The 24118-nt window shown below is 40.1% G+C and overlaps 1 protein-coding gene across 5 annotated transcripts in view; it reads right to left on the reverse strand.

Annotated features, from left to right (window-relative positions):
- Nucleotides 1-221: 221 nt before the first annotated feature.
- Nucleotides 222-24118, reverse strand: part of LOC113035410 (collagen alpha-1(XIX) chain) — a 103359-nt gene continuing 79462 nt past the window's right edge. For 4 of the 5 annotated variants that reach the window (XM_026190953.1, XM_026190955.1, XM_026190954.1 and 1 more), the window contains 20 exons: nt 23486-23590; nt 23268-23321; nt 22742-22795; nt 20702-20755; nt 20557-20610; nt 20025-20069; nt 19095-19127; nt 18901-18945; nt 17943-17969; nt 16764-16817; nt 16127-16171; nt 15741-15785; nt 15581-15643; nt 15110-15145; nt 13604-13648; nt 12962-13105; nt 10445-10511; nt 10219-10347; nt 7090-7167; nt 222-3508 (listed from right to left, as the gene is read on the reverse strand). In XM_026190953.1, the coding sequence (XP_026046738.1) occupies nt 3408-3508; nt 7090-7167; nt 10219-10347; nt 10445-10511; nt 12962-13105; nt 13604-13648; nt 15110-15145; nt 15581-15643; nt 15741-15785; nt 16127-16171; nt 16764-16817; nt 17943-17969; nt 18901-18945; nt 19095-19127; nt 20025-20069; nt 20557-20610; nt 20702-20755; nt 22742-22795; nt 23268-23321; nt 23486-23590 (1278 nt within the window). In that variant the 3' untranslated portion in view covers nt 222-3407. Of the gene's footprint in view, nt 3509-7089; nt 7168-8548; nt 9834-10218; nt 10348-10444; nt 10512-12961; nt 13106-13603; nt 13649-15109; nt 15146-15580; nt 15644-15740; nt 15786-16126; nt 16172-16763; nt 16818-17942; nt 17970-18900; nt 18946-19094; nt 19128-20024; nt 20070-20556; nt 20611-20701; nt 20756-22741; nt 22796-23267; nt 23322-23485; nt 23591-24118 lie in introns of those variants that run through there. The other variant, XM_026190957.1, reaches the window with a different exon arrangement.

Below are 24118 nucleotides of genomic sequence, written 5' to 3' on the forward strand. Positions count from 1 at the left end.
TCTCCAGAGCAGCTACTAAATAATTGTTGCAGTGACAATGTTTGCCTCAGTTGTTTCTCTGATGTCACAGCTGCTTAAATAAGTTCAATTCCAAACTAGTTTGACACATATCCCTCGCTATTTACGCTACCACATTTAAAAAAAGCATGTTGAAATAGTAAACTGGCTACCACCCCCCAAAACAAAAGAACAATAATTAACACAGAAACAGCATCAGGTTTGTGAATAAAGTTTTATTGAAAAGAAGTGTAAGTGCAGAATATACAAGGAAGTCACGCACTGAATAACATTTATTGCACACGTGTAAGGCAGATGCCATTAATCAGTGTAAATGAAAGAAGCTGCAAAGAAGGCTGTAAAGTATAACCTCTGATGCCTGGTAACCACCCCCCCACTCCCCCTTACACTCCCCCAACAACAGGAACATCACCGCGCCTGTTCTCTGTCATCCCATCAGCACGTCAGCTGATAACAGGACTGCAATATGTGTGTTTTTACATAGACATGAGGCTTTCATTCGCTTTTTCAGTTAAAAGGCAACAGTTGTTTTGGTGTCTCCCCCCCAACAACAACAAATCTAATCATGTAGTTGTGGTAAACCAAGACTGAGGTAGGTGTTCAAACAAAGAACAAACATTGAAGTCACACGGCACAACATGAGCTTATAAAAGAGCAGAGATCAGTTTCACTGAGACCAGCAGGCAGACATTTTTAATCCTAGGGACCACGCTGAGAGTCTGCTACATATTACATCTCATTACAGGCTTTGCTTACAAGATTAGATCACATGTGGCAACCGGATCGACTTACATTACTGGGGAGAATATGCAAAAAAAAAAGAAGGAAAAAAGAAAGAAACACGTGCACGTATGAAAGCGGTGTTATTGTTTTAGGACGCTTCAACCTTCAATGACTCCGTCCACGAGTTTGCTTTCATCTGACATTTTCCACTTAGAACAATTGGAGTAATATGAATGGCTTTAAATTTCTAGTGAAGTGAGCTGTGTCATCAGCAGCCAATTTGTGTCCTCCCTACTTATTATGCTGTTTAGCTAAACTGAAGCCACAAACTGGTGCACATTAATATCAATTGAAGCTAAATTCAATATATGGAGGGAGGTGCTTTCATCAGCACGCTGAAAAAGTTTAGGTCACATTAGTTTGCTGATGCTGTCTCATTTGAATCTCATCAAGGTCAGTGTTATTGTCTCTGACGGGAACCCATTAAAACCGAATATGAAAATTACTTTGATGAAAAGACAGGAGCCCCTAGAAGGAGGGGATTTTATGTGGCCTACAAAAGCAAAGAATAATAGTTTCCCATTCACATTACAAAAGCAATGAAATACATGTCCAGCAGGGGGCTCTTTCAACTCACAAATGAAGTTTGTGGCAAGCGTTTGATTCAGTACTCCTCTAAAATTAAACCCACCCAGTCTGATAAAATTTAGCAGAGATAAAACCAAGCTGGCATGCTGAGAAAAATGTAAAAAAAAAAAAGGGGGAAAAAAATCTGTAAGATGTGAGTTAAAATTTACATGTATAAGAGAAGAATAATGACTGTGAAGTACAAAGGGAAAAAAGTGTCAAACAGCAGATGTTAAAGGAGAGACAGAAAGAACCGAGCTCTTAATGTCACAAAATTTCAGATACACACACAGAACGTTTCAAACATGAATCACAGCAGGACTCTTTAAAAGTCAAATTAAAGCCTTTGCATCAAGCTCTAATTAAACAGAGCTCAAAATGAAAACCTGAGGAAACCAATATACACTACAGGCTAATTATCTTTTTCTTCTACACAAAAAAGTTATTGTTTAGTGAGATTATAAAGTTTGAAAGAACAAAAACTTTTTAAAGAAGTGAATAAACTAAAATCCAATGTGTAAATGCTGGATTTTTAAAAAAATTCCTTTGTCATCTTTAGCGTACTTAAGTTCTTAAAATGTGTGTTTCTGCACAAGATCTACACTACAGTTACACGGCCTGTTTAGATAAAATGCACAGGCTTCAAAGGTTTCAGAAAATTCATAGCACATAAATAAATCCAGTCTCAAAGCTCCCTGAAACCCAACTGTTAAAAACACCACGGTGCGATTACGAGGAAGTTCAAGTACATGAAAAGTTTGATGCGTCTGTTAGCTGTAGTGTAGTATTCTGATCTCCTTTGTGTTTGTGAAAATCAAAAATATACATAAAAACCAGAGGAATTGTCATACACGACACCTTGTAAACAATATGTGTTAATAATTTGCAGCACTGTGTGACAGGTGAGAACCTTAACGTGTTGTTACAATGACAAAAAATGGATGAAAATGATGTTTTCAGGTCCCTTAACGCACCCCATTACACAAGAAAAATGAAAAGGAAAAACAAAAATTTAAAATACACAATATTTACAGATTAACTCCACAGTAAAGCTAAATGAAGGGTCACGCTACAATCACTGAACACAAACGCCATTTAAATTACATTCATTTCATGTGGAGAAAAATGATGTAAAAGGCTAAAAAAAGAAGCTCCAGACAAACAGTGTCACTGAGCTGTTTGTTGGTTTTGTCTTACGACGAGCGCTCAGTTAACAACTCGTGACTTGCAGAAAACTGGAAGACGCGTTAACCGACAATTATACGGCAGCTTCTTTTAAAAGTGATCATTGTACACGACGCAAACGTGTCACCAGAGACTCCATCGGGATTACAGGTAATCCGAAAATCCACTTTCTAGTAACAACGTCACTCAATATTCATGCTACATTTCCTACATTCATTGTGACCATTTTGAAAATACATTCTTGCAGAATGCGGCTTAAAATAAATAATTTCTATATCAGACACGTCGGCTGCACTTTGGTTACATAAGGCGCTTCATAAATCTGCTATTTTCTCACACCTCCATGTACAATAAGTACATTCGCTCAGCTAATCTGTTCCTCAAACGCACAGAAACTCGTGCAAACACGCACGAGAACACAGAAACATGAGATGTACCTTCGGTCGGCACAACAGCTTATCTGAGTGCGAACAGAAGAGTGCATAGACATGCCCATTAAAGAGGCAAACGCATAATTAAGATGGTGTTTTTTTTCAGACAGGAGTCATTTCATGGTCGTGAAAGACATGAGAGTTGACAAGGAATGCATCACGTCACAGTAGAGGATATGAAATTTAAAAAAAGGAAAATAACTTAAAAGTACTGCATTGCAAAGAGATTTCAGCTGTATTCAAAACAAACCCAACAGCAATCCCAGAAAAACAAAACCCAGACAGCATCTGAGTGTTTTAGTAAAGTGAAAAAAAGAAAGAGGTCAGCGGTGAGTCTCTCCGACTTCCCCTGCTGTGTGGCTGCAGCACTAAGCTCAGAGCCGGATGGCTGTCTTCGTAATAGCTCAAACCCCTCTGCTGGGCTCACAAAGATGGAAGAAGACAGTTGCTGGGGTCGCAAGTACCGGGGGGTCCACGGGGCCCTGGAGAGCCAGGAGGGCCCCGAGAAGAGATCCCAGGTGGGCCTTCACAGAGAATTAGAGTGCATTAATTACGGCACCAGGCTGCACTTTATCATCATTCAGAAGAGCTTTCAATTAGTGATAAAGCAGGCACATGTTCCCCTCACAAACACTCACAGCCATTCACTGTCCATACAGGCGAGCTGTACAGAATCACAAATGGAGGGTAGCCAGCTGTGAACATTATAGTGCTTCTGCTACATTTAGATCATCGCCTGGAAGTCCCGCTCTCACCACTCACACGGACCTCGAAATTGCACGGAGTATTAAAAGTATACTATCTCCAAGTAAAGAAAGCTACACGAGTTCAAAATTAGCAGTGTGGTAAGATAAATTCGTTGTACAAACACATGTACAAATAGGTTTATTAATGTTAAAACAAAGACAAAGAAACCCCTTCCATTCACAGAGCAATCTGCTTTGTAAGTATTTCCAGCCGCCAGCTTTAACCACCAAGATAAATCACTATTCTCAAGCCATTTCTTGTTAAAGTTGCATTTTCCCCATTTCCTTCGACTAACGAGCAGGCTGGCTAGCAGGACCTTTTTCTTTATTATCGTGAATGTATTGCAAGTCCTAAATTGAACTCACCACTGGAAATAAGCATCGGGGAATTGTGTATTCTTATTTTACTTAAAAGCAAATTACAAGCAAAAAGGTTAGCCAGTGTATCCAGGGTAGTGTTACCTTTGTACACATGTTTAGAAGAATTAAAACAAGAACCAGGCAGATTTTTACCTTTGGTTTGTTAGCAGATCTGCTCCATTTATATTCACTAATGTATACTTTTTTTTTTTTTTAAACCAGCAGTGTCTTTGAAATCAAGTGTCAAGCAGACGACAATTCCTATTGAGAATTATTCATCAGCATTTCAAAGCACAAGAGATAAAACTTCCTGCTTAGTTAATTTAGTCAATATTTGATCAGAAAATGACTCAGCCATTCTAAGGTTTGCTGCTTCCAGTTTCTCAAAGCGTGAAAGACTAATTGCAAGGCTAATTAAAAATAAAAAAACAAATATTAGGTGCAGCTTCTACACGGTCTTTTTATTTTAGAACATTTGAAATTGCATTTAATTTGTTTAGTTTTAAAATCAATTAAAAAAATCAGTCTGTAATTACAGTCGCAGTTCTTCTTCTTCTTCTTTACTTTCATTTAATTGAGAAATGCTCCTCTGATGTAATGCAAAGTGGGACTGCAGTGAGTATCAATAGATCACTATATAGCTGCATTGGAGGATCATTCAGAACTGAGGACATCTCATTTACAATTAATGAATTCTCCGGTTTCTCTGTAATGAGAATGGAGGAGAGAGGAAGAACACATCCTCGCTGTCTGATATGGTGAGGTCATCGCGGCCGATGAGACATTAGTATCTCATGTTACTTAGCAACAGCTTGCTGAAGTGTCAAAGCGGTCTGCATTGCTTCATGGTCTCTCGTATATTGTTCACATACGAAAACAACACCAAGAATAACACCTTCTTTCTCAGAAAGCCTGCAAAAAAAAAAGACAAGAGACAAAAACAAAAACAAGCCCTCCACTGCAGTCCTGCCACAGGAGTGTCCATTACATCAGTCAACCCATTCACAGCTCGAGGGAGCCTTGCCTCCACTATAGTTTGTACAAAGAGAATTGCAGGTACTGCCTTGTCCTTTACCTCCCTGCGAAAACACAACTTGCCCTTTCCATCAGAGCCACATCCATCTACTGCTTAAGTGCTCAGACAAACTATCCACAGTATCGTGGCGGTGGAAAGATACAGGAAAAAAAACCCTAATCATCTAAAGTACCTTATGTTCCAGTTTGTTAATTCTCTTTGTTAATACAACAAGTTTAAGTGGCTTTGTACAGCTGATAGCTTTACCCTGCTAATTTGGCACAATTCAGAACTAATGCACTCCAACAGCAGCACCTTCAGGTCTAATTACCATCAGAGCACATCAGGGAACGAACACGTGGAGGCAAAGATAGCAACTACAGTATGAGGTCACTTCTCAAAAAGAAAAACCCAACAACTTGAAAATACTGATTAATTAGAAGTGCCTTGATTCATCGACCTGTGGAGCCTGCCAGACAGATTTCTTACCCTTTATTTTATGTATTTATTATATTATAACTGATAAATCAAAGCTGTGCAAATTTCATTTACGTGACTCACATATCCCAGTCTGAGTCTGAGGGGAACCTGCTCTATGTACGGCTAGTGTCAAGAATACCACCAGGAAAACCAGAGGAGTGGGCCAGCTCGTTGATAGCACTTAGTTTAAGCACTTTCAAGGTCTTCCTGAGACGTGACTACAGCTTAACTCTAACCCCCAACCAGTTGAGCTGCAGGTGCTTCTTATAACTGTGTGCCTACAGAGATGATGTCTTTCAAAAGCTGTGATTTGTCCTCTCCAGTGGAGCTACAGCCAAGATATCTTTCCCCTGCACATGCATTATGTGCATACATACACTCCTACAGTCACAGGCTGAAAATCAGCAAGTTAACCCCACTCCTCATCTTCCATCAAGATATGGTGAGGTTTGTCGTGCAAAATAACTAAAAAAAAAACCAAAGGACATGCTGACATCTTGGTTTGTCTCCTTTTGTTCACGACAACACCAAGCAGTTCATTTTATAGAGCGGAAGTCATTTTCTTTCACCGCCAAATTCATCCTCTATTGGGGTCCTATTTATGTCGCAGGAGCACAGGGGTTTTTTGAGAACATAATGCAATCTAGAAGCCAAGTTGACTCTAACATGCTGAGAAACCAAATGAAGGCTGAAATAGAATTAAAGGCTGGAGACTTGACTCAGCCCTGGCGCATTTCTTTCCTTCTTGGGGGCAGCTAAAAAAGCCTGATAAATAATGGCGAAAGGAGGGGTGGTCAATGTAATGGTTATTCTTCCTGATCATTTTAATACCTGCTGTATAATTAAAACATGAGGAGGGCAATTTTCAGAAGTGCCCTTATACATAGGTGCAAATAGCATAGTTTCTGCCATTTTATTAGTATATGACTGATGGTTAGTGAGAGTTTTCAATTAAAACACTTTCTTATTTGAACATTTTAAAAACGCAGTACTGTCTCAAAAGAGGCAATCAGTATATGATGAGCTATGCTAAATCCAGTTGCTGACTGTGGCTTGAAACAATGTTGATAGAGGTGAGGGGGAACAAAAACAGTAACTCTGCAGTCCATAAAACTAAAACAATGAGCTTAAAGACAGTAAAATGCTCCATAGAACTGAGGAGAACAGCAGAGATGGGTGGTAATTCTCTGCATGTTCAGCACTTTAATTGACCCTTTTGACTTTACGCGTTGTCCTTTGTTTCAGAGTTGCTGTAAAACTGCTGGTGATGGTGTAAGGTATTATATAGATAAAGTCTCCAATGTAAAAAAAAAAAAAAAAAAAGCCAAGATGCCTGCTGGATTTAGAAAGCCTGGAAACTATTGCTCATGAACACTTAAAAAAATGACCAGAAAGACTCATTGGAAGCAAAATACTAACAAATGAGGGGTGGATAAAGAATTTTGCACAGCATATCAAATTAAACACTCAAACTAAAACGGCTCTACTCATAAGGTGTTCTTACCTGGTGGCCCCGTGGGTCCTGGATCTCCTGGTAACCCCAGTCCAAGCTGGCCTCGCTCTCCTTTCTGACCCCTGATTCCTGTGGACACAAACACACACACAACATTGTGGCTGAGAAAACAAATACTACAAACTTAAAGCAGTCCTGTTGTGGTGCCATCTCTACACAGTTTGAATTACAGTTAGTAAGATTAGTACAAATGCCAAAGCACGACAAAGTGTCAAAATGAGGACACACTTGTGGAACTTTTTTATTTGTCAACGGACTCCTAATAACACTGCACAGCTTCTCGATTATGTATAATCAGGATGACAGCAGTGTCAGGTATCAAGTATGCACTTATTTTGAGAGATGCACCCTTAGTAGGTGAAGTGGAAACAGACAACTGCATTGTGGATTTGTGCAGCTTTCTAACAACAGCACACATCACATCTTTGACGATTTCAAAACAGAGACAAGAGGCTTTTAACAATCAGAGATCAGACACGTGGGTCACTAAAGGCATTCAGAGAGTGGAAAGGTAGGCCAAGTCAAAGGTGAACTCCGCAAACAATCGTGGCTATTCATGACAGACGCTTTACTCTGATGCTCATTATGTTCACTCTGTCCTATGCTGGAGACTGGCTGCTGCCTGAGTACCTCCAAGAAAGAACACAAACTGTGAGCATGCTCAGTGTGTCAAAAGAGAATTCAAAGCATTCGCGCATCTTCAAGTCAGACCAGGCAGGCGGTTGCTTTTAACTGTATGCAAACAATCATATTATTCAAGGGCTTTTTCACTGCATGCAAAAACCAGTACGTCTACAGTTCAAAACAGCAGCATACCAAGTAAGAATTTGAGAGGCTGCAAAAAATATTTCCCCACGAGGCACTTAAAGTAATGGAGTCTCACAACCAGTGGCTGCATGGAGTGCATCAGAAACATTGACAGGAGTATCAAGCATTTCACTGCTTGGCCCAAAGGGGAAACGCTCCAACGCTTACATGTCAGAGAAAATCTCAGAAAAAAGGCTTATGAATGCTCCAAAACTGAATCTCAAAGAAATAAAAAAAGGGGGGCTATCCACACATTGCCACAATAATGAGACTTCTTTCAACACTCACAGAGCCCGGGGCATTCATTCAGGCAGGAGACGTTCCATGGAGAAAAGTGCACTGTACCTTGAGCAAAAAAAATAAATAAAAAATTTCTGAATAGCACACAGGGCAATAAGCTTGGGGGCCACGGTGGATTGGTGCAGTCTGATAAATTGAAAAATGCCACACTGCGTACTTAGTTGAAAACAAATTGTGTCTTGGGGCACTAATGGACAAAGTAAGTTAACAAAATATAATACTGGCAAACAGTGGTTTTTCATGCTTCATTGAACCTGCACCTGTTGTACGCTGTTGTATACAATATTAAAAGACACATCTACTTAATCGTACCGTGTCTTACAAAAAAGAAAGAAAAAAAAACAACTTTCTTTCTATTTACTGATATGTCCATCTCACAGGAAGAACAGAGCAGCTTTCAAACAGAGTTTACAGACATGTTTGTTTCACTCAGTATAAATGTTACACAGAATGCATTGAAATACAAAACAAATGTTAAAACAAGAACACAAAAAAAGAAGCAAAATTGATGAAATATGCACTTGAGCACAATGGCTTTCATCAAAGAGAAACTTTCTGAAGATCCCAAAAGTGAACGATGAATCACAAATGAGCACTTAATTACAACAAAGTAGGAAATAAAGAAATGGTGTTCTCCAGCATGAGCCCCTATGGGCGTTCTCTTAACAGCTTGAGACTTTCACCCATGTGAAATCACACCAAAGACAGAAGAAAGGAAGAAAAGAAAAAACTGTGAACTCAACAGAGGGGTTATTTTTCTCCATAAACAATTCATTTCGGCATATTGGAGAAGAAGTCAAATTGGATATTCCAGAGGAGCACAGTCTCCAGCGGAGGATGACGAGAAATAATGAGGAAATATTACCCCAAACTCTCAAGGCCCAAGTCAACAAAGAAAAAAAAATTAAGAAGTTGTTGAATTTCTGAATTATCAAGGGAAATAACTTTCCTCTTTGCTTTCAATAAATATTTATTGCAAAGCTGCATTAAAGATCACCTATAAAACACTTTTTTTTGGAAGCGTAAAAAAACAAAACAAGCAAAATAAAGTCCAAGACATGTGTAAACGCCAGTGGCATTAACGCACAAATATTTAGAGTTGAGAAGCTGGCTAATTTGGAGACATTCGTGAATGAAAGCAGCCCTTTATATCATAGCAGTGGGTTAAAATGTAAATGGTCTTGAATAATGTGAGGTAGATAACAAAGCTCAAAGAGAACGGCCAATGCAGCGGTGCTTTTGATCTGCACCAACACAATCAAATCACTCCTCTTTAAAAGTCACGATACCATAGTTCTGCTGCGGACACAGTACAAATCTAAGCAAGTCTGAGGTACAAAGCCTGCACCGGCAAACCATTAGTGTTGTATGAGCAGTCAGAAATTTGTATTAGTTTGATAAAAGAATGTCAACCCTCTTTCCTGACTACGCTCCTTTTGCATTTTAGGGGCTTTCTTTCCTGGAGTGAGGTATCAATACTGAGGTTCTTTCCTGTCCACATTGATAACACTTTCTCTTTTTCACAGCCAATTCTTCGTTTGTCTTCATATTTCCCAGAGAGCCGCTGTGCACCACACTCCCGGCCTTTCCTCTGCTCCCCGCCCCTCAGTCTGCATTGATATATGGGTCTATGCAAGAGAGAAATACCCATGAATCCGCACAAAGTGCAAGTGTAAGCCCGACTCTAATCCAGCCAGTCTCCAACATTTCAAATCAACATCACAAAAACACGAGATGCCAACCAACAGGGTGCATCTCACAAAAATGTGACGCTTTCCTCTCTAAAATATAATTGGCTAAATGTATGGTTCGGTAAACCACACGGTGTGTTTGCTGAAGTAATTATAGGAGTACATATATAATTTCTTTTCATTAAATAAATTAAAGTTAATCATGTTTCATTAACAGCAATCAGGTTTTACAAGTGTTATTTCTATTCATTCATTCATATTTAAATTATAGTATTTTTCCAGCAGTGGCATTAAGGTGCAGCCGTTCCGCCTGCCATCCTACCAGGAGGTCCACGCTCTCCTGGTGAGCCCGGTAATCCATCCTTTCCAGGAGGTCCAGGAGGTCCTTGGATCTGCGACGCTAAGATGCCTGCAGGTGTCTTCTGTAGCCCGCTGTTGCTAGAAAGCTTCTCTGTGAAGCAAGAGAAGAATGCTTAGAGGTAACACAACACAAAAAATAAAAGTACTCCAAACTAATTAAAATAAACTCAGTTTTTTTGTTTTTTTACCTTCAAAAATCCTCGATACTTCATTTCGGATAAACATCCGGAGTTCCTCTGTAAAGCTGGAGTCATCCTGTGAGCGGAAATAGCGATAAAGCACTATTTTAACACTTAACAAGAGAAACTAAAGCAATTAAGGGACAATAAAAATAAAAAGATACAAGTAAAAATGATAATTAAGTGGATATCTGGAACTAGAGATGGCACGATACCACTTTTTTATGTCCGATACCGATACCGATATCATAAATTTGGATATCTGCCGATACCGATATGAATCCGATATAGTGTTTTTTAATCAACAAAACTGTTTTTTAAATATCTTGCTGCATTTTGTATAAGTTCATACTCAAGTTTAAAACAACAACTACACTAAAGCTATTCTGTTATACCTGTATCCAAAAAAAATATTTCATAGTTCAGCAATACTGATCAATCTAATAAACTTAAACCTACACCATCCTCCCTATTCTGGTATTTTAAAGAGTACTTAGCATAAATATTAAGCAACCTAACTAATAGGGTTCCAACTCCCAGCAACAACAAAAATAAATAAATAAAAAATAGGGAACCACCCCTCACGCTCCACCTCATGATGCTTAATCGACGTAATCAACCTTAATTTGATGCAGTGTGAAAAAAAAATGCACAGAAATCAATTATTTTTCAAGAAATATTAAATAGATTCAACATCTTTCTTCAACAAAATTGCAGACTGCACAGATGGTACCTTCCCAAAGGAAAAAGTACTATAGCTTACTAGGGTATATATATATATATATATATATATATTAGACTTAATAGTTACTATATACAGTAATGGACTTCTATTCATTTTGCATCAAATTAAAACTTTGGCTGTCAGATAATTATTTATTAAAAGCTAGACATTTTAAATGAGAATAAGAAAGAAAAGTATGTCTTTGTGCCCCCTTTTCCCTGTTAATGCCCTATCGGCCCCCCTGGCTAAACTTTGCTAGATCCGCCCCTGCACAGTTACCAGCGTCAGCTACGTAGAAAAAGATCCTCGAGTAGAAAGTAATATTAAATAAATTCTAACAACAGCTTATAGAGCTTAAACGTGCTGCTGTTGTTCAGCCGCTGGTTTCCTCTTTCTGGTGCAAAGTGGGCCAAAAGCAAACAAGAGACACGGACTCCCGACAGAAAAGCCGATCAGCTGATCGTTAAGCAGTTTCATGATTGAAGTAGCAGCAAGAAGAGGCAGTCGCTCCATATATCGTTTGTTAAGCTTAACGCAGGAATGCTTTACAAACATTCAGAGATGGACTTACACACTTGCTTTACTTCTCTCGGGGATAACTTTGTCGGAGATGAAATGCCGGGTTGCTAGCGAAGCTCCAAATGCTATCCAGACCACCGACAGGTCCCGCATGCCACAGCCGCTCTATCACGTGATGCATACTGCTCCGACGTGCAGTATCACGTATAACAGTATCACGTTCTGAGGTGAGTTACGGCGTGTTGCAAGTTTTGTGAGGTGCTTTCGTGATATTTAATGGATCGGATTACATTTTTTATTTTTATTTTTTTTATTTTTTTATTTTATTTTTATTTTTATTTTTTATTTTTCTCCGATATCCGATCCAGTAATTTAGGTCAGTATCGGACCGATACCGATACGTAATATCGGATCGGTCCATCTCTATCTGGAACATTTACTAAATAAAACATTTCTTCTACGCAGATTGTTCAAACCAAACTCGACAAAAAGCAGGGCAGAGTCATTCAGTTTAAATTCAGCTTTTAAAGCTTCCTCCTGACTTGAAAGCCTACCTTGCATTGCAGTTTAATATAACGTCTGAACCCAAACTCAGCAGGCGAATATTAAATTTGGTATTATAGCTTTAAAGTGGTGTTACTTTATTTCCAATTCTGAAGTAATGCACTGCCTATTTAGACTGAAAGTGCAACTTGTCACACTGGCTCTATTTGCCTCCATATGTATGGAAGGATAAAGAAATAATATACATGCATAGAGCACGTACGCACAGCGCACAGCACACAGCACACGCTGTGTGAACCTTTCTCAGCTGGATTGTTGGTGCTTTTTTGTGCCGTACCAGTTAGGAAGCCAAACAATAGTATCCCTGGACCTCAAATCTTTGCATTCAGAACAGTTTTTCATCCCTGTGAGTGTTATATAACGGTTGCGGCTGCATATAGTAAGTGTAAAATGTCTGTGACAGATGGAGGTGTTTTCGCTGCTCTGCAGAGCTCCAGGCACGCCCACATATCTGTCTTTCTTTCGGTTTCCGTCTCACTCCCTCTCTGACCTTCTGTTGCGCCTAGATGATCAGGAGTGGGAAGCGCTGAGCAGAAAGAGAACAGCAAGTTCCCGTTGCACTGCCTTGTTTGATGTTTCATGCAGAAAGCTGTAGCTACACCATTTCCCCCCCAGTGTATGAGAACTGAGGTGGTAACTCAAAGGAACGAGTTGCCCGGTAAAGCTTTTTAATTATCTGGGAGGGTTGTCTTTGTTTACGGTGAAAATTTTCAACTCACCAGGAGGCTTTCACTCCCCAGGAGTCCTGGAGGGCCGGGATCACCTTTTTGCCCCTGGGTACCGATGGGTCCAATTTGGCCGGGCTCTCCTGGGCGACCCCTCTCGCCCTGAACGCCTCTTTCTCCAGGAATTCCTGGATCACCCTGTAGCATTAAAAAAAAAAGTAGCAGCTCAGATATATCTCACCTGTGTATGATGTTGAGGCACCAAACATGTGAATGTGCTACAGCTACCACTCCTGGCTAGAAAAAGCTGCATCAGTGTCACTATAATCTTCAGGTCCCGCTGTAACTTTACATACTGTGCACAATGACCCATTTCTCCTAATGTGTCCAGTTAGTTACTGGTCCTGGGGTTCTGCTGCCAAACATAAAGCTAAAACCTCATTTTGCATCCTCTATTAAAGGCGTTTGCAACAGATTACTGTGGAAGTGTGACCAAGCTTTTGCAAACACAATAGCAAACTGCACTGAGCGTTAAATGCCTTTATCTAGCGCTTATGTGCTTGTGGGGATTAGTCATATTTGTGCTGAAGTGAAGACTTTCATTACTATTCATTACTATTCATCAAAATCTTTTTGTTGTGTGTTATAGTTGGAGTCACAAAAATAGCTTCCTTTTAAGAAAAGAGGAATGCTTACACGCTCTCCTTTGGATCCTCGTTCTCCTTGTCTACCTGTAGCTCCCTTAGAAAGGAAAAAGGAAAAAATATAGTTATATAGTTGAGGTCTTTGTTGAGGAGTAAGAAGAAAAAAAAGGCAGTGAAACAGTAAAAGGAAATTATTCTGACCCTGAAACTTTTTAGTAGCTGCACACAAAGCATTGATGTTTGGGATTGAGTAAGGGCGCGAGCAACACTCAGTCATTCTATTATGTTCATTTGGAATTTGTTCATTTGAATTTCTGTTAAATCCACTATAAGCGATGTTTGCAGAGGATTCTTATGAATTATTTGACTTTGAGGAATGCACGCTTTTCAGTTGACGCTGCACTGATTGCGTCTTACTCAGCTCAGGCATAATTCCTCCCCGTATAGTGTTTCACCTTCTGCAATGTCACGGATCCTCTGCATCACTCCTGGTTTGTATGATGAACGCCTTCCCACCAGCTGCCTCTACTGTACAGAGGAGCAGGGAGAAAATACCTGTCTCTGGTTTCGTGTCACAACATCTTGTGTCTTCCAGTCCCTCTCTGTCACTCCTCATTGCTTCCCTTTACTCTGCTCACAGAAATACATTTGGGAGCATCTTTGTATCAATTTCCTGCTGGATTACAGGAGCCATGCAAAAGACAATCTGGCATGATGTGGTTTTTGAAGCGGGCATCGCTTTGTGATGCCGTTCTCCCCTGCCTGCTTTAATCTGCAGTACTCTGTATTCCCCGCTGCCTGATGGGAGGCTTAAATCTATCATCTTGCCCACTGAAATGTGCTTCCCTGAGCATTACATTAAACCTCAAAGCAGTGTGCAAGGAATTTTGCTAAAGAAGGCAACTATACCATCTGCTAGATGGCACTGTTGCCCCACCAAAAAGTCGTGCCTATCTATAGAAAGGCTCTGTGTGATGCTGAGATTATGAACAAATGGAAGGAAAAAAAACAATAAAGTACTTGGGCTGTCATTAAGGTGTAAGGTGAAAAAAAAATTGTAAATCAGAGAAAAGCTGTAATAATCATAGTCAATCGAGTTTGGGTATTAGATTGTATAATGTGCAGTGAATGGCAATTCAAGCCCATACTGTGAGACCATTCTGTGTGATTATGTAGTAAACAGTGTAGATTTGATCAGGTACATAAAAGTAGACTTTTATGCATATTTATTTCCATTTTGGCCAGGTTCATCAGGCAGAGAAATGCATATTTAATCTGAAGCATCTACTGCCCTCTATTACAAACATTTTATCATTGCCTGAAAGCATTAACTGTATAATGAGGGTGAAAAGACTAAAAGTCAACAAAGCCTTAAATCTGCAGGATTCCATTTAGGTTTTTTTTTAATCGTTAAAATCTCAAATATGCAAATAGCTTTAATGCAGTCAGCACGCTGTAGCTTGAGGGGGGATAAAAATCTGCTGTGCCATCTTTCTGTAGCTTGGCTGATGTAAAGCACTTTCTATAAGGGGATTTGCGACGCGTTCGCACAACTCACCTGGTATCCTGGAGTTCCATCTTTTCCAGGTCTCCCCTGCTCAAGAAGCGCAACACAAACAAAGACATTTTGTATCAGCTCCCGCCTTCGATTGGATCAGCACTGTTGCACTCCTAGTAATCTCCACAGTTAATGAGATATCTCAACCAAGGGATAATGATCCTGATTGCTGTGCGAACATTGTTCCATTGTGCGCTTACAGGGAAAATTACAGAAACCATCTCTGATGGTAATTATGTGGAGCAATGTAATCATCTACAGGACAAGCGGAAGCTAACATATGTATTTTATTCATATTGTCCTTGAATCGTGTTGCTTTTCTTCCAGACACACACTACAATGGTAAAACAACTATGCGGCCATGTTTTAATAGCGCTGTTTCTAGTGTGGACATTATTGGAAGGTGCTTTGTCAACATCTAGTAGTGATAATATTAAGGGAAGAGCGACAGAATTTGTGTAGCATCCTTACAGGAAGACCTTGGGGTCCCTCGGGCCCAGGGAATCCTGTCTCTCCCAGCGGACCCCTCTCACCCTGTCACAGAACAGAGACAGCCAATGTGTCAGTCGGCAGTGACAAAGGAATGACGCACAGATTGACAGCTCAAAGAGAGTTAGAGGCTCAGGCTCACCGGCTCTCCTGGGATCCCTGGCTCTCCACGAGCGCCGGGCTTTCCCTGTCAATCACAAGTATGGGAAAAGAACAGACCGTGTTTGACAGGTCCTCGATAGTGTGATATCTACAGCACCCCTGTAACCTTCCATTTAAAATACAGAGACCAGCATACAAAAGCTGCACAAAAGAAACCTTCCCAACAAAACACTGCACAAACAGACTGCAGGTGTAAGGCAGCATTATTAATCGAAATAGTTTGGTGCTATAGCAATTGAGAGCTATTATTCTGTCTACTTTAAAAAAAACATCACTGACTTGTTGCCAGAGGCAGACTTAAATAACATAAATGACTGATCAGAGAGAAGTATGTCCTAAATTAATTTTAAAAAATGGAGGACTTACTGGAGGACCTAGCATCCCTGGTGGACCAGACAAACCCATATCCCCCTGGAAGCACAACATATTAGGTAGATAATGTACACATAACATAAAGAATACTATAAATCACTGTCACATCAAGCAGACACACAGATAGTGGTATCAGAAACTCCGTATAATGAAAGCTGCTGGGCTGCTATGTGTCTGGACAAGTGCAATGCAAAAATCTGAAACACTTAATAAAAAACTATAAATATCTCCTCAGAAAAATCACACACATATATTTATTATAAATGACTTCCTTAAGATCTTCATATTTCAACAGCAAATGCTTTGCATATGTCAAACCTTTGACAGCAGGCCCTGAAAGGATAAATTACTCTGGATGTCAGAGAAACTGAAATATTCCACCCCTATCAACCTTCCACAAAACACACAGTCACACACCGCCAATCAGTGGAAACACTTCTGCACAGAAAAGGCAGGAAGTTATGAAAAGATGCCTCTAGGACTTTTTTTTTTTTTAATGAAGGAAAATTCATTAAGTAATTGTGCAAATTATTAATTATTACATGAATACTTTGGCTCCAGCTCAGAAAAATGTGGAATTCTCAGAATTTAACAGGCGGTCATCGTGAAAACTTTGTATCTTGACGTTTACCTTAGCACCCGGCAGCCCTTCAAGCCCAGGTAATCCCATGGGCCCTGGTTCCCCCTGTGAGATAAAAATACACCAACTGTTATGTTAAGACAAAAAAACAAACAAACAAAAAAAAACCCCAAGCCTCCTCGCTTTCCCCATTTCCCAACCAAGAATGAGGTTATTTCTGTCTCACAGTCCTAGAGTGAGGCTGGCGATAAGCGACTGGAAGGTAACAAGTGTCATTATAAAGCGACCATCATGCATAAATGAGCAGATATAGATCAAAAATGGATGAAGGCGAATAAATTTAATTCTGCAGGGGCCAAGATTTTACACATTTCCCACTCTCATCTTGATGATCTCGGTCAGGTATTGAGAGGACAATACTTCAAATGACCTAGGACACATGCTGTCACACCTTGAAGGCTTTATATTCATTAGAAAAACGAAAGCCATTTGACAATCACAATCACACCTGCTTTCTTCACTAAAAATAGAGAGCCATTCCCAGTGCTAAAGCAAGTGATGGCCTCTATCCACCTCATCTTGCTCGCGCTGCCATGGAGAAATGCCATTACACAGAATAGAGGGGCGACCGGCACTGACACAGACGGATTGTCCAGGTAATTGTCACACATGTAGATTGTCACGAATACGTTACTCAGGCTACGGGAAGAGCGGGCCAGCCAGAGGATCAGCTGTGAGACGGATTGGGGCAATTCCACCAAGGCATTGCGGACGCTTGAGCAATTTATTAAAATGTCAAATTAACATGCCAGTGAAAAATCACCGTGAAACAAAACAAACAAACAAAAAATAAAGAAAATTTAAAAAAATGCAACTGGGCCCGAGAAAAATGGATGATTCCCATGTCTGTGTGGACTGTTTTCAGGCGTCAGAGTTTGGGGGATGGGCATTTGAAGTGCAGTGAGGGTTTGTGGGTTCCCACTGGCAAGACAATATGGTACAAAGGTTTCATATTTGTAGGAGTCGAGATCTTTTTTTTTTTCTGTGTGTTGGAGTTCTTCTGAAAGTGGTTAAGTGCTCGGGCTTGAGGCTGTATTGACTTATTTTATCCAGTAGAAAGCCATAGAAATAATTATAGCAAGCAACTGGCAACTCTGACTTTTTGCGAGGAGCACAAAAACAGCCAAATGCCTCAAAAAATATAGCCCACGATGAAAAGCTTCAACTTACTGCAGGTCCTTCATCTCCTTTGGGACCCTTAAAAAGAGAAAGAGAGGGAGAGCGGACATATTACCCCCGTGAAAGTGACAACTGCTTCCATAAAAATCGTAAATATCATCTTTAATGGCATGTGGTTACTGTATGTTATTGTCATTTAAATTTATATTAGTCATTATTACTTGCCTTTTCTCTTATTTTCTGTGTGTAAATCACGCTAATAGTGTAATATTGTCCCAAGCGCAATTAAAATGATCAGGATCATATAATCCAGTCAAAAAGGCTTAAAACAACACCAGCCAGCAATTTTCCACATTAATAAGCACAAGCAATTATTGATGAATTGAGCCGCTTATCCTCCTTAACACTGATGAAGATGCTCCTTTATTTAGATTGCTCCTGTGGTGCTGTTGGCCTGTGATGGATGCAGTACCGGGAGAAGCATCCTTAAGATGTAGCTATGGCTCATGTCCATTGTGCACTGGGGATAGCAGAGTGTCTACTTTTTGTCACCACCTTAAGTGTTCGTTTTGGTGGATGGATCCCTGCAGGGCCTGTGACTGAATGTCTCTCAGGACTGGACAAGATTACAAACTGTCTGATAAGGAGGAGCAGGGGGAACCCGATAAGCAAATCGGGTCACTTCGGCTTGGCACTGTGCAGAGCAGCCGAACTTCTAAGTCCATTTTGCATTTCAATGATGTTGTGTGTCCTGGGGTGGATAAGAGGCACCTGTTTGAGAGTCAGGAAGCCTCTTGGCCTTCACCAACCACCAGATCTCAATGAGCATGATTGACTGTGATATAATAGCCTTAGAAGCCAAGATAACACCAGAGGGCTGGTCAGGCTATTTGTTATTCAGCTCTCCCAGGCTCTGCAGCTCAGACAGTATCCACATGCCTGTTTGCTAGTGTTACTCCACAATTCAGTGTAAAGGATTTGCTTCAGGCACAACAATGATTATACTTACCGGAGCACCGGGAGCTCCAGGGGGTCCTAAAATAGCTCCACCGCTCTGCAAAGAATTTTTTTATATTTTATAACACGGGCCAAAAACAACAAGCACAGAATCTTTTTCTAGCAAATTTGACTTAAGGCTCTGCACAGCACCATGCATTCAGAAGATCACAATGACAATGATCTGAAGTTTTTTAAAATCTTTACCTGTGGCTTGTACAGGCTGCCCATTCCGTTGCCCTACAACACAACCCAGAGTAAATCAGACATCTTCTCTAAGAGGCTCTTTTCATTGAATGTAAGTTCTAGGCACCGGGAGTCCTTACAGAAAACTGTACAGTAGGTCTGAAGCAGTTATACACTGCTAAGCCCTTAAAAGCTACATAAGAGAGATCAATAGCTCATTTGGTGATTACAGAGAGAGAAAGGAAGAGAGTGCGGGAAAGAGTGAGAAGTGAAAAGAGGAGAAAAAAAACATAGAGAAGCGTAGACTTAATAATCCTTGAGCCAGTCGTAATTCCAAAAAGACGAGTGCCTCAGAAATACAAAAGAGCACACTGATTAAAAAGATTTGGGTATGAGAACTAGGTAATCTGCTCTTCTTGTATAGTATTAGAACATATAATGATGTTTTTCCCATGATAGATTGATAGAGGGCAGCTATTGTAAACGTAGAAGGAGTCAAGGTTCTCATTTAGAAGCAAGTGAATACTCGTGCCCTTTTCAGGCCACTGAGCCATCTCTTGTCCTCCCAGACTGCAGTTTATGAGGCCAGGGTGTGAGGGGAGGGGGGCAAGGCAGGTTCAAGGGGACAGCTGATGAATTATAGATTTGCCTTTGGAAGCGCTTACTCACTTTCCTTTTAAAGGAAAGAAACATAACTCAATGCCAGCGTGCAGGTCGTGACGATTTCATCGTATTTGTACCTGTTTGTCATTTATGCTTTTCCTGATACAATAAATACTGTTAGACTGAGGAAACATAAGTGCTGAGGACATGCATTTAACTCGCTAACCATAAGAGTGTTTCCAAAAGGATAAAGTGCCAGTAACAAAATAATGTGTAATCTATTACCCTAATGTAGGTTTTGAGACTTATTATCAACAGATAGCACTTGTTGAGGCACCAGGAACTTACCGGAGGCCCTGGAGGCCCTGGTCTACCTGGAGGTCCTTCATTTCCCTGCCAAACACAAGCCAGAGGAATTTTTAAACATGTCTGTGAAAATGCAAATGTTTATCAGCCACAGTCCCATGTTAATGTAATCAAGTGAATCTCATTTGCCGACCCTGGGAAACAAAAAAGAATCTCATGAAACGTCTATCTGCTCTCTAGCACTTTGATGCATATATTAAAATTTGGGGAAAATCTTAAATTATTTAATATTTTCAAGTATTCATCAACTGCAGTTTTTTTGTTTTTCTGTTTTATGAATCTGTCTTTAAGATTCATGATACCACACATGGAAACAAGAGGACAGTGCAATTTCATTAATATACTCTGTCAAAACAATTTACCGCAGGTTTTAAAGCAGTGGCTGAAAGCACTCATGTAACCAGCAGGTCATTTAATGTGCGCTCCCACTGACAATACACTGTATATAAAATCCAGAAATTCGTGCACTCTGCCTGTGGTATGCAGAAAAATACAGAAATAGTAAAAACATTACTTTATCTCCTTTGGGTCCAGGCTGGCTCGTTGGACCTGGTCGACCCATGAGTCCCTGCAAACAGAATAGCACACTTATTTTATAGTATGAAACAATTAAAGAGATTTTGCATAATTTTAGACCACATGGAGGACGGATTTCTTACCGGGGCCCCTGTTCGACCAGGCACACCTGGTAGCCCTGGTGCTCCTGAAGGCCCCTAGAGGAGACAAAATTAGTTATTATTTTTTAAAATTTACTTCTTACTATCATCAAAAAAATTATTACATTAATATTTTTCTGCATCACTAGTGGCTTCATAATGTAGTGGTTTACACATGTGCAGAAATAGTCTCTGATTTCTGTGCTTACTTCATGGATTTCTGGTAATAACTGTCTGTAGCTCTGAGTTCTGGTTCCTGCCTAGTTCTGAATTTTGATTTGTATTTCACTCCAGTTGCTACTTTCAGTTTGTTAATTGTCTGTTTAGTTCTCTCAGCGTTTCCCAATCTGTTCCTCCTTCTGTCTTTGTCTTCCTGCATTCCCTGAATGAGCTTATTTATGTTTTGTTCATCCGTCTTGTTTCAGTGTCTCCTTGTTACAGCTGTGGCCACAGAGAGCACGAAAACTGGCTTCTGAAGTTCCTCTTTGAAGCTTTCAGATGAACGTTTCTACCATCACCATCTTGGTTGCAAAAAAACAGATGTGACAAGAAGGGGTGGGTCTGACTGTGAAACCGCACACTCACTGGCTAATGACTTGTGATTTATTTTGCTAGCCAATGCACACGTGGTTACATAGTATAGAAAATGTCTCCAATTTGAAACATACATGGCCGAGATTTACAAAATAGACTTAATTTTTTATTTAGTATGAATCAGAATGAGTGAGTGAGCCCATGAACTCAGGAGGAAAGTCTTTCCTGAGGTCAAGACGGAAAAACATTTCTCCATAGACTTCACAAAGTCTTATTTTCAACCACAGCTGGTGGCTTTCACATAGAATGTAGATTTTGGGCACTTCTGCACTGGCTTCATTTTCCTGACCTGGAAGCTCTTTGTGGCTTGTTGTCTGTCGTTTCTCATTCTAATTTTACTTCCTGTTTGTGCCCTAACTAGTCTCACCTGTATTAATTATGTTCAGCTGTGTCCTGTTCCCCACTAGTCTCCAGTTTCCTATCAGTGCTCAGTGTGTGTAGATAGAGCCATTCCTTCAGCCTGTGTATCCTTGTTGTTCCTGGCTCCCTGTGGTTTTCTAGGATCTCTATTAACTCCCAGTTGGATGTAGTTATTGGACTTTTCTGTCAACCTAATAAAAGGCATGCCTTTTATTATTTTGTCTACCTTGGAGTTCTCTGTTTGGATCCTATATTGTACGAACACTATAGTGCTGATGGAGAGTTATGTGGCCATGCTGAAAGTCAGCTGTGCTGCTCCGAGCACATCAAGCATATATTCTTAAAATGTGGATAAATTAAATTATTGGTCATTGTGATGTCACATCTGTTTTGTTAAAATCTATGCTACATTTTAAAGGATGAATTCAAAAGCTTTTCTATACACTGTAATGACTTCTGAGCTTATGCTTGTATTTTCTTTCCTTTAGAGCTTATCTGAGTATGCAGAAGCAGCAGAACATCACATTTTCTACTGTGGGGCACTTCATCATGCGACAACTTTATTAATTTATTTGGCGACTAGGCCCTATAGTGTATTGTTTGCTATATTTTAGAGATGCCATTGCATGCATTTCTTTGATCACTGAAAGAAAAATAAACCTGCTATCTGACCAAAACATGTCTTTTATTGAGCTGTTATAATCTAGTAGCAAGTGTGCCTGCTAGTAAAACTCTTCTGCCATGGCAGTTCAGTGCTGAAAGCTGACCTATGGGAAACTTCTCAGCTGCTTTCAACACTGTCTTTTTTTAAATGAACACACACAAACACGCAGGGCAGGCTTTGTTCTTCATAAAGTAGTTCCTTGGAGAGCAAGAGATAGGGCATAGTGCAAATGCAGCTCTGCGGATAGCTTTTGATAGCTTCTTTTGAAAACAGACTCTGAGAGCAGACAGACTTTAAGATGAGGCCAACATTAGAATATATTTACATCCGTTTGAAAAACCTCTTTCTCAATGTCACGGTGACTTCTGACCTGGTTAGATAACCACTGGATTAATTTGTTTAGATTCAACTTTTTCTTCACTCACCTCATCACCTTTATCGCCTATAGGGCCTGGGAACCCTCTCTCTCCTTTTACTCCCTGCAGGAAAGCAGAAGCAATAAAGTAGGGAAAAGTGAATGTTTTTCACAAGGAAAAAGGGAAGAAAAAAAAACAAACCTTAAACTAAAGTCTGATGGGCATAAATTTCAAAATGCATCTTCCAGCACACAACTTGAAATTGCCTAGCCTATTTCACCATGGTACAAGACTGTATCCATAGCAACAACTTCTGCAGTGAAAACCCAAGTGTGTTCAGAATAATATGAGTTGTGGAACAGCTACTTAGGCTTTCAGGAATAATGCAAAAATAAATTCATGAAAAGCTTTTTTTTCAGTGCAAATCTTTGTCTAGCAGATTAAATGCACATTTAAGCAAACAATATCATAAAATAAGGCTATATCTTCTACACATTCTTGTCATGCTGATAAAATGGGTTATTCATATAGTAATATCTTTATAAAATCCATTTTTGTTATTTCACAAGTTTACGTTTGACATCTTCTTGCCTACCTTTGGACCTTCTTTTCCCGGGTTACCCATCGGGCCTCTGACCCCAGGATCTCCCTGTTTGGAAAAGGAGTCCATAATGGATTTGTGTTCAATAGCGCAAGCATGCACTCAAAATATTCATGAAGGAGCACTGAAAGCATGATGTGCAATGCAAATCAAAGTCACATTTTTTTTGTAAATTGTCTAAATTGTCTGCTATGCTAATGAGTCACTTGTACCTTTTCTCCCACTAAGCCCTCTGCTCCTTGCACTCCGGGGGAGCCTTTTTCTCCCTTCTGTCCAGGCAGCCCTGGGACTCTCGTCTGGCACACACTGCAGGCATTCTACCAGTGCAGGCAAGGCAGGAAGCAAAAGTGGAAGCACAGATAAGATTTCATCAGGCTGAGCTGGAACACTGTATTTTCGCCCTTTATTATGTCACATCCCCTGGGTGGAGGACAAGACCCCAACTGACATAAAGTGTTCTCAAAATGTCCACAGAGCAGAAATAATGTGAACCCACCTAGAGTGCCTCCAAGAGTGTCTCTCACTGAGGTGAGTGGTGAACTTTGTCAAACTCACTGACTGTGACATTTAGGTGAGAACCTAAATATCATTGGACCAACTCCATTGGCACTGCTGCACGTTGTGACTCGGACATACTGTATGTGCAGCAGGATTAGTGAGCTGTTGCAATGCTGTATTTGAGTATTTTAAAACGAGTTTACTCGATCTTGATAAGGACTTTCCAGATATTTTGCTCAAGTGACTTTGAGCAGTGCTGCTTTACAGCTTTTACTAAGACCATTTTTACATGTGGATACTGAATTTTTTTTGCCAGCTACATACTTACGGCGCACATAAAATCTACA

This window comes from Astatotilapia calliptera, chromosome 13 (genome assembly GCF_900246225.1).
Source record: "Astatotilapia calliptera chromosome 13, fAstCal1.2, whole genome shotgun sequence".
Lineage (NCBI taxonomy): Eukaryota > Metazoa > Chordata > Actinopteri > Cichliformes > Cichlidae > Astatotilapia > Astatotilapia calliptera.